General features: G+C 45.8%; 1 protein-coding gene across 1 annotated transcript in view; it reads left to right on the forward strand.

The window, feature by feature from the left end:
- Positions 1–11,352, forward strand: part of prkd2 (protein kinase D2) — a 66,351-nt gene that overhangs the window by 30,324 nt on the left and 24,675 nt on the right. The window contains exons 3-13 of the mRNA XM_076282810.1: positions 1,645–1,776; positions 3,184–3,380; positions 3,611–3,791; positions 4,196–4,264; positions 5,042–5,204; positions 5,536–5,647; positions 6,523–6,600; positions 8,367–8,664; positions 9,247–9,299; positions 9,399–9,471; positions 10,712–10,818. Of these exons, the coding sequence (XP_076138925.1) occupies positions 1,645–1,776; positions 3,184–3,380; positions 3,611–3,791; positions 4,196–4,264; positions 5,042–5,204; positions 5,536–5,647; positions 6,523–6,600; positions 8,367–8,664; positions 9,247–9,299; positions 9,399–9,471; positions 10,712–10,818 (1,463 nt within the window). The remainder of the gene's footprint in view (positions 1–1,644; positions 1,777–3,183; positions 3,381–3,610; positions 3,792–4,195; positions 4,265–5,041; positions 5,205–5,535; positions 5,648–6,522; positions 6,601–8,366; positions 8,665–9,246; positions 9,300–9,398; positions 9,472–10,711; positions 10,819–11,352) is intronic.

Genomic DNA, 11,352 nt, shown 5'->3' on the forward strand with positions numbered 1-11,352 from the left:
TGCGTGTGTTTGTGTCTGTATGTGTGTATGTGTGTAGGTGTGTATGTGCATGTGTGTTTGTCTCTGTATGTGTGTATACATGTATGTGTGTTAGTGGTGTGTGCTGCTATTGTGTGTGTGTGTATGTATGTGTGTGTGTGTGTGTGTGTGTGTGTGTGTGTGTGTGTGTGTGTGTGTGTGTGTGTGTGTGTGTGTCCATGGTATGGGTGCAAAGGGTGGGTGCTCATCTATGTTATGTGCAGGTTTGCAGGTTTGCCTGTGTGTATGTGTGTGTGTGTGTGTGTGTGTGTGTGTGTGCGTGCGTGTGTGTGTGTGTGTGTGTGTGTGTGTGTGTGTGTGTGCACATGTGTGTGTGCATGCATGTGTATGTGTGTGCATGTGTGTGTGCATATGTGTGAAAGAGAGAGAGAGAGAGAGCGAGAGAGAGAGAGGGGGGGGGGGTTGTGTGAAGGGGTGGGGGTTGGTTTTAGCATCCGTATGCCTGAGCACACATGTACCAACAGTGTGAGGGAAAGTAAGCAAATTAGTCAGAGCACTGAAGCACTGAGGGGTGTGAAGGTGCTTGATCTATGTTCATACACACACTCACAGACACGCACATACACATGAACATGCACACACACACACGCACATGCACACAGACACACACAGGCACACACACACACACAGACAGACAGACAGACACATACACACACACACACACACACACACACACACACACACACACACACACACACACACACACACACACACACACAGGCAGTAAAACAGCAGTACAGAGAATCATCACATCAAATTAAATTGAGCTATTAAGCCTCTTGTGGACTGACATTTATAAAAGAACAAAGTTTAGACTTTTTAGAAAGACACACAATGGGTGAAAGTTTTTTTTTTAAACAATATAGCTTTATGGCTATGATATAATTAGGCCCAAATACAATGAATATGGTGACTTATTAGAAATATCAGATGCCACAAGATTGGTCATGTTATAATCTTGTCTTGCATCAACAAAGGGCCATGTTGTTGAATGTGGAGCAAAATAAATCCTCTTTGGGGTAATTAAACTCTCCCTGGTATTTCCTGCCCCTTAGGCATTCACAGTTTCAACCCTGGCAGTGTCGTTAGGTTGCAGTACTTACCCTGTTGATAAACTCCACTTACTGACTGCATGTGATCAAATGCCTTGGAAGGCCACTGTACTGCCCCTTTAGAGCCTTGTGTGTGTGTGTGTGTGTGTCCGCCGGCATGTCTGACACACTCACACAGACACACACACACAGACACACACACACACACACAAGCATGCACACACACACACACACACACACACACTCACACACACTGTGTGTGTGTGTGTGTGTGTCTGTCTGTGTGTGTGTGTCTGTGTCTGTGTGTAATGATATGGGTAACGTTCAACACAAGGTAAATATATGGATGGAACATTGTGGTTTTACGTCTTTGTAGCTAAGCTGTCTGTCTCTGCTTTACATCATTAAAATGTGTGCTGAGACCCAGAGCATAACACTGGTACTGTACCAGACGACCAAAAGAGGTGGAGTATATGGTGTCCTCGTTGATTAAATAAACTATTTGTGCATGTTTGTGTGTGTGTGTGTGCGCGTGTGTATGTTTCAACTTTAGCGGCGGCCACCTTTGAGGACTTCCAGATCCGTCCCCATGCGCTGAACGTGCACTCCTACCGGGCGCCGGCCTTCTGTGACCACTGCGGCGAGATGCTGTTTGGCCTGGTGCGGCAGGGCCTCAAGTGTGACGGTGAGTCTCCGCCGGCATGTCTGACCGCGGCCAGGGATGGACCGAGGGCTGGGTTGGATCAGGACCCTGAGTTCAGAATCAACTGAGAGCTGAGCTGATAGAGCTGTCTGTCTGTTTACCTGTCTCTCTGCCTGCTTCTCTGCCTGTCTGTCTGTCTGTCTGTCAGTCTGTCTGTCTGTTTACCTGTCTCTCTGCCTGCTTCTCTGCCTGTCTGTCTGTCTGTCTGTCTGTCTGTCTGTCTATCTCTAGCTGCATTTCCATTACAGTTTTGCACAAAATAAAATATTTGTCAAAATTCCACAAAGCACAATGTACAATTATGAATGTTTGGTGTTTCTTTTAAGTAATATGCAACTAAATATGAGTTTTATCTTCTCACAACAGTCATTTTAGATAAATGTGACAAAGGATCTCTCAAAATCTGACACATTTTGACAGTTGATCTTTAGCTTCATCCACCAAAACCCATGGTAGCTAAATTGCTAGTCAGAATGTAAATGAAGGCAGCTACAACGTGGGATAATTCTAGGTTTGTATAGTCCAAATTTAACATTATAAATCTTGCCTTTTGCTATTGCTCAAAGTAGACTTGCACCGATGTCTTACCTCGAATCAACAGACCAAATAATCCAGTCTTTCTAGATCACATGCAACGTGACAGCTTTTTGAATGCATTTAGATTCATGCGAAAAATTTGTTTTCATTTTACTTTCGCAAAATAGTGCTAATTTGATACGTCTGAAAAACCACCTCATGCGAGACAGGCTGACCAACAGATGGACAAGGTCAAGCAGACAGACAGACAGTCAAATAGACAGAGAGACAGACAGATAGACAGTAGAGTTCTCTGGATAACCACAGTCGTTAAAAGCATCACCACAATGAGTAAAATAGCACTTTTCACTTAAGCGCTCCCCACTCCAGGGGATTCCCTAGTTAGAGACCAGGTGTGCTGTGGTAAACTCCAATGTAGCTTATGTAACGCTCCGATACAGATAAACCGGTGACAGAGTCTTCTCTTCCTTATGCTTATGCTTATCTCTCGTCCTCCATCCTATCAGAGTTATCAGATCTCCCTCTATGTGTTGAAATGACGTGATGTGAGTCATAATGTGCCTTGTTGGTATGGCTAGACACTTCGGATATCAAAAGTGCCAAAGGTATAATGCTAATGTAAGGTAAAATAGTAGTCCAGTGCAAAGGTAGTTTGAAAACAATGTTTATATAGTTTAACCTCTCTCAATTAAGTGCCGCTAACTAAGTGGAAATGTTTGGTAAAAAATAATTTCTCTTACACTGTGGCTGTTGGAAGATGGAAAAGCAATAGAAGTTACAAAAGTTCTGTCTATCTGTCTCTCTCTCTCTCTCTCTTTGTCTTTCCTCCCTTATCTCTATCGCCCCCTGCAGGCTGTGGGCTGAACTACCATAAGCGCTGTGCCTTCAACATCCCCAACAACTGCAGTGGGGCGAGGAAGCGGCGCCTGTCGACCACGTCACTGACTAGCAGCCAATCCATGCGTCTGACCACCAGTGAGTCCCTGAGCACCGTCAGCACCAGCACCACCTCGGAGGAAACCAATCTCGTACGCTCACACACACAGATGGTAGGTGGAGCACAATAACACACACACACACACACACACACACACACTCACACACACACAAACACACACACACACACACGCACACACACACACACACACACACACACAAACACACACACACACACACACACACACACACACACACACACACACACACACACACACACCTACATCCTACTTCCTACTTCCGACCCCAACCCCCTCTGACCCCATCTTGTGTATGTGTCCAGCCTCGGACCCCAAGCGAGGCGCGGCGCTTCACCTGCCGGCCGGTGCACCTGGATAAGATGCTGATGAGTAAGGTGAAGGTTCCACACACCTTCACTGTGCACTCCTACACGCGGCCCACCGTCTGCCAGTACTGCAAGCGCCTGCTGCGCGGACTCTTCAGACAGGGCCTCCAGTGCAAAGGCAAGTGTGTATGGCTGTGTGTGTGTGTGTGTATGGCTGTGTGTGTGTGTGTGTGTGCGTGTGTGTGCGTCTCTGTGTTTGTGTGTGTGTGTGTCTGTGTGTTACGGTAAACTAACTTGTTTGCCTGTGTGTGTGTGTGTGTGTGTGGGTGTGTGTAAATGTAGAAGTGTTTTAAGGTAGTTGAGTATGTGGTCAGTTTGCGTGACTATGCATGGATAATCATTAGTATTTAAATCAATGTTATAGCATCACATGTTGAAATATATTTTGAATAATACATTTTTACATGTTTACCTCATCATAGTTAGTTATGTCTGTGTGAATAATTCCAAATTACATTTCAAGATGTCACCCAATGCTAAGAACTGCTATCTCCTTTAAGTGGCCATCTCTCTTTTCCACAGACTGTAAATTCAACTGCCACAAGCGCTGTGCCTATAAGGTGCCCAACGACTGCCTAGGAGAGACCATAGGTGAGATAATGTCCTGGCCACTTCATATGGGCTCAGTCCGCAAGAAAACACCATTTCCCCTTCATACTTATTGGGTGTATACTGCAATTTAACTGGAGGGACAATTAGGATGTATTTTGAGATATATATTATTTGCAAGTGTCATACATTACTGTACAGTATACTGTAGGTTTTATCATGCCCATATACATAACTCTACAGTATAAGTTTAGCATGCCCATACATTACTCCACAGTATAGGTTTAACATGCCCATATTTGGCAATGCATGCAGTGGGGAAGATTCCCAAATCTACAGTATGTTTTATTGTGTGATCGTCGATCATCGTCGTGTGATTGTGTGATCGTCACAAGAGGAATGAATCAGTCTGTTTGTCTGTCTATCATCCTTACTTGGGATTCCTTTATTTCCTTCCTATTCTTCATGTTCTCTCTCTCTCTCTCTCTCTCTCTCTCTTTCGGTGATGGGTCTCTGTTCTTCCAATTTTCTGGTGCTCATTTCTCTCTATCCATTCAATCTGTCACCCTGTCTTGCTCTGTTCATTTTTCATCTACCCCTCTCTCTGTCTCTCTCTCTCTCTGTCTCTACCTCTCCATCTCTCCCTCTCTGCTATCATCATTTCTACCCCTCCATATTTCTCTGTCGCCTCCCTCTCTCACTCTCTCCCTCTCCCTCTCTCTCTCTCCATCTCTCTCTCTCCATCTCTCCCTCTCCATCTCTCCCTCTCTCTCTCCCTCTCCATCTCTCTCTCTCCCTCTCTCTCTCTCCATCTCTCAGACATCCTTAGTCCCAGTGCGGATACTGAGGTGCCCATGGACTACAGCAGTGAGTACGCCGACTCTGATAAGTCTTCTCTGATGGACGACTCGGACGAGGCCTGCAGCATCCCCGGGTCATTCTCCCCAGACAGCGGACAGGACGGAAGCAGTGGGGACCAGAGGTCAGGACAGGGCAGCACACACACACACACACACACACACACACGCATACACAGACACACACACACACACACACACAAACACACACACACACACACACACAAACACACACACACACACACACACACACACACACACACACACACACTTACACACACACTCAGACAAACGGACTGACACATACTCTCTCACACACACACACACACACACACACTTACACACACACACACACACACACTCAGACAAACGGACTGACACATACTCTCTCACACACACACACACACAAACCAACCAACACACTCACAGCCCCCTTTTTTGTGTGTCTGTGTGTAGTGTGAACATCCCTCTGATGAGAGTAGTCCAGTCCATGAGGCAGACCACACGCCGTTCCAGCACCTCCATCAAAGAAGGCTGGATGGTCCACTACAGCAACAAGGACACACTGGTACCACCACGTCTCATCTGGGCCAGTCTTCTTCTCTCTCTTTCTCTTCCTCTCTCTCTTTCTCTTCCTCTCTCTCTCTTTCTCTTTCTCTCTCTCTTTCTCTTTCTCTCTCTTTCTCTTCTTCTCTCTCTATCTCTTCCTCTCTCTCTCTCTCTTTCTCTCTCTCTGGATGGTCCACTACAGCAACAAGGACACACTGGTACCACCACGCCTCATCTGGGGCAGTCTTCTTCTCTCTCTCCATTTCTCCTTCTCTCTCTTTACCTCTTTATCTTCGCACTCTTCCTCCATTTTCCTCCTGTCTCTCTATCTCTCCCTCTCTCTCTTTCTCTTTCTCTCTCTCTGGATATCCACTACAGAAATATACTAGCTTCAGCCCTCTTAGTCTACGTGACTGTTTCTCCTTTACCGAAATGTCTCCACGTCACAGGTCTTCTGGTTGGAGTTGTTGATACATAACGCCATTCTTGGTGGACATTACAATAATCAGTCAGTAGCCTTCACTGATCTCTCCTGTTTCTTTGCTGCCTAACACCCTTATTTCTTCCTTTTTCTTTCTCTTCTCCTCTACTTCCCTCTTCTCCTCTCCTTCCTCTCCTCATCTCCTCTCCTGCTCTCCTTCTCCTCTCATCCTCCTCTCCTTGTCTTCTCTCCTCCTTTCCTCTCCTCTCCCTCCTCTTCTCTCCCGAATAATCACTTCTTATGGCCTCTCTCTGCCTCCTCTGTTCTTCTATCCTGTCTTCTATACTTCTACCCTTCTTCTTTTCCTCCCTTCTTTTCTTTTTTTCTAGCCTGCTCTTCTCTCCGTCCTTCTCTGGGGTCACGGCTCTACTCCTTGTTGACCCCGAGCTGACCCCTGACCTCTCGCCCCACAGAGGAAGCGGCACTATTGGCGCCTGGACTGCAAGTGCATCATCCTCTTCCAGAATGACACCACCAACAAATACTACAAGGTACGTGCAGCATCCCTGGGTCAGCTCTCAGTGTGTGCTAATCCTTCCTGTTGTTCACCCTCTCCCTCTCTCTCCCTCCCTCCCTCTCTCTCTCTCTCTCTCTCCCTACTCTGAAGCCTAAGGCCTAAGAGACTGTACAATTACATTTGTTTTTAAAATGACTAGGTAGTGATCTGATCACAAGTGCTCCATTCTAAATGCAAGTGTAAACAATCCCCAAGACGCACTGTGATCTAATTCGATCACTCAAACCACTTGTCGCTCTGGTCTGAGATATGTTTGACCACATATATCTTTTGTATGCATCCTGGACAAATTCTAATTCTAATGAATGTGCCGCCAGCAAGAGCAGAATCTGATCCCAAGTGGTCAGCTCAATCGCATCACCCAAGATGCATTCTAAAAACACAGCTCAACAGGCCCTATGAGTCAGCGATGGCTCTCTTCTCCTCTCTTCTCGTTTATTTTGATGACTCCAAATGTGTTTCAGGCAGCATAGCTGACTTCAGAGCATCAGTAGTACAGTGTGTCTTTGTACAGTTAACAGTCAACAAGTACTGTCACACACACACAGAGGAGACACACAACTTTCTTCGATTCACACCCTGTGTGTGGTCACATTTCACACACACACACACACACACATACCCGCACCCACACACACACACGCACACGCACACACACACGCACACACACATACAGACACAAACACACACGTGCACACACACACACACACAGAGAGAGCCAGACATGAGAGGCCATGGTTCCATGTACTCCGCTGCACCTGACCGCCGGGCAGATTGTCCATGTCTGTGTACTGTATGTGTGACCAGACTGCGTCTCAGTTCTCCAGCCCTCAAAGCCCCCTATCCATTACGGCCAATAATGGAGCTCCTTTCTGCACCACAGGGCCAGCCTGAGGAGTGGGGAGCTGGACGGGCCTCAGGGGAAATACCCCCTCCTCCCCAGCCCTGTTCTTCCCTAGCTAGCACTCCTCACAGTGAGGAGGTGGTTTTTGGGCTCCACTCAGATGTAAACTAATACGTTATTACCTGGAGTGGCGGCACTTTACATACGATGACTCTCCAGAAACAAATGCCTAGCAGGTTGAAATTGGCATCTGCAGTGTTGGCACTTTGTTTGTAATTATTTGTTCATGTCCTGCTCAGCGTTGCAACTCTAAAAGTAATTTAAAGCAAGGCGTTGGTAATGAGAATTGGAGTTTTTCCATTGAGGAGGCAGGGTTTATTAAGCGGGGGTGTATTCTGCTTAATTGGTTGTTTAAATAGTTGTGAGGTAAACAAAAATGTTTTTCTTTGTCCTGGCGTGTGCTCCTCTCCTCTCCTCTTTTCTCTCCTCATCTTTCTTTTTTCCTCTCTTCTATTTTCCCCTTCTTTTACTTTCTCTCATACTCACTCACCTCTTCTCTTCTCTCCATCTCTCCATTTTCTTTCTTCTCCTCCTCTCTTCCTCTCCTCTCTCTCCTCTCCCATTCATCCTCTCCTCCTCCTTCTCTCTCCACCTCTCCTCTTCCTCTTCTCCATTCTTCTCCTCTGTCTCTTCTCCCTTCCTCTCCTCATCCTCCTCTGTTCTACACCTCTGCTCCTCTCTCTCTTCTCCCCTTCATCCTCTCTTCCTCCCCTTTTTCTTTCCTCTCATCTTCCTTCTCTCCCCACCTCTCCTCATCTCCTCTTCCTCTCTTCTACACCTCCCCTCCTCCATTCCTCTCCTCCTCCTCTTCCTCCATCCCTCCTCCCCGTCCGCAGGAGATTCCTCTTTCTGAGATCCTGGAGCTGAGTCCGGCTGTGGACTTCAGCCTATTGCCCGCGGGTGCCAGCCCCCACTGCTTCGAGATCGTTACGGGCACTATGCGCTACTTTGTGGGCGAGGACCCTAACCCGCCCCTGCCCCCCAACATGGCCTCTCCCCCTTCCCCCAGCAGTGTTGCACCTAATAGCGGTGTGGGGCGGGAGGTCGCCAAGGCCTGGGAGAGCGTCATTCGCCAAGCCCTCATGCCCATCATCTTCCAGGATGCGCCCCCCACTGAGGGCAACACCCCCCACCGTGAGTACAGGAAGTCACTGGGTCGTTCCATAATTATGGTTAGGGAAGAGATGACCGTGAGTACAGGGAGTCACCAGGTCATCCATAAATATGGTTAGGGAAGAGATAACTGTTGTCCAATAATTGTGGTTAGGGAAGAGATTACCGTGATAACAGGAGGTCACAGGGTCGTCCCAGAGTTCTGGTTAGGGAAGAGATTGCAATGTACCTGCTCTTTGTTATCCACCTGAACCCTGTTGAAGTAGTGACAACATTGCAGCAGCATTTTAAAAACCAAAGCTTTAGTAGAGTCCATATTTACTGTACATGTCGGACACTGGACACTTCCGTGTAGTCACTGGCATAATTGTCTTTCTCGGATTTTCCCTGTCCCTAGATGACAATACATCAATATACATTTAATGGCTACATAATCCAGGATAGAAGACTCAATATTTTTTACCGAGAAAGCAAAGCAATATGCCAATCAATCTGAGAGCACAGGATTAGTGAACACATATTTCAACACAAGTACTCAATAGAGGGATTTAGTGGCCTCTGGCCTGGAGTTTTTATATAACGCTATTGATTTGTGTTTGTCAGGACAAGCCTCTGTGAGCATCTCCGTCTCCAACAGTCAGATCCAGGAGAATGTGGTAAGTAGACGAGGATTCCACCTGAGGGGATGGGGATTGAGGGGGGCGGTGTGTGTACATGTGCAGGTTATCACGTTTGATTTATCATGTCTCCTCTAGGACATTGGCATGGTGTACCAGATTTTTGCAGATGAGGTGTTAGGCTCTGGACAGTTTGGGGTGGTATATGGCGGTAAGTTTGTGTGTGTATGTGTGTGTTTTTGTGTGTTTTATGTGTGTGTGTCTATTATGCTAACCCTTCTTTGGCAATTAATGAACTAAGTGGTGATAGTTATTTGATGAGATTGTCACACTTTGAAAAAATTATAGAATTAATGTACATTCATATTTTTTCTTCAATCATCATCCGTGCAAATTGGCAGTCCCATTTAAAGCAGAATGTTTAATTTGTTAAACACTTTGAAATACCATTGTGCAAGAAATGTCTATGAATTGTATGAATCTCAGTATATAAATGAATGGCCTTCTCTTCAGATACAAACACAAGCCTGTTTAGATGTTCGTATTCATCTGAGTTACTATTAGGAGGTCAACAGACACTCAGCAAATGCCAATGAAAATAAAACTCCGCTTTGAAAAGGCCAGCTTTCAACACACTTAACCTCGCCGAGCTTAATGAATGAATATATTAACCGGATAATGGTGTGTGGTGGTCTATTTGCAAAGAAAATGAAAAGAGATGAGTTGTTGTGTGAACACTTACTGTCTGATGAAATGGATGAGAGAGGAGCTAAAGAACACACTCCCTGTGTTTATATCCACAAATGTAGATCATGCAGGCTTCAGCTAATGCTAAAAAAGTAATCGCCATTCAAGACCATTGGTCACACACTGCAGTGTCACCAAGCCATTTCCCTGTTATGGAACAAGAAGTGAATAACTGGCTCAACAGAGATATGTCATGTTATGATAGTCGGAGTAATATTTTGGCCATGCATTTTATCTATGGTCCCTGACACCTATACTATTGGCTGTGATAGAAGGAGATTGTTCAACTCTTTGCTCTGATAACTGTTGAATCTGAACCAGATCTGGCTCTGATATACTGTAGAGCAGGGCTGACTGTTCTGTTGGAGACATCTACTGGTGTGTGTCATGTGGGTTCAAATTCAGACAGCTCAGCTATTAAAGCTTAATGGAGGGAGAAAGAAAAACCGTCAGTGTGCTACGTGCCTTGTGCTTAGCCATTACTGACTCAGGTATAGCTATAAATATCAAGCAGAAGATTGGCAGATGATGTATTATTGAACCTGAGAAATACAATGAGAAGCAATGAGATATAGACACTGATTATGTAGCCGGTGGTAAGTGGTAAGAGTGTTTTGTAGCCATGCTGCCCAACAGTCTCCCTGTTTGTTACTGGTCACGTTGACCACTATAAAAGTGACTGAATGTGTTGTTGTGTCCTCCAGGCAAACACAGGAAAACAGGGCGGGACGTGGCGGTGAAGGTGATTGACAAGCTGCGCTTCCCCACCAAGCAGGAGTCTCAGCTGAGGAACGAGGTGGCAATACTGCAGGTAACCAGCAGGGGGAGCCGGCGGGTCAGAACAGCACACCCCATTATGAGCTGTGAGACTAATAGAGGGGTAGATGCTGTATGTGTTAATCAGGCTAAAGTTGACATGTGTGCTGAATATATAACAGGATTAATTCATATTTCCCTCTTTGTATTTGTCTTTTTTTGTCTATCTTATTTTTTCTGTTGTTCCCTCTCCCTCTCTGTCTTCAATTCAATTCAATTGAGCTTTATTGGAATGACAAAAAATACAAGTTGTATTGCCGAAGCATTTATTATTGTACAGGTAGTTTGTACAGTTATTTTTGTGCATCTTATTCTTTCTGTCTTCTGACTTTGTCTCCTTCTTTCCCTCCCTCCCCCCTCTCTCTCTCTATCCCCCTCTCTCTCTCTCTCTCTCTCTCTCTCTCTCTCTCTCTCTTTCTCTCTCTCTCTTTCTCTCTCTCTCTTTCTCTCTCTCTCTCTCTCTCTCTCTCTCTCTCTCTCTCTCTCCCTCTCTCTCTCTCTCTCTCTCTCTCTCTTTCTCTCTCTCTCT

Source organism: Alosa pseudoharengus, unplaced genomic scaffold, assembly GCF_046254945.1.
Source record: "Alosa pseudoharengus isolate Yale_2024_CS ecotype anadromous, Long Island Sound unplaced genomic scaffold, YU_APseudo_1.1 YU_APseudo_1.1_scf_13, whole genome shotgun sequence".
Classification (NCBI taxonomy): Eukaryota; Metazoa; Chordata; class Actinopteri; order Clupeiformes; family Clupeidae; genus Alosa; species Alosa pseudoharengus.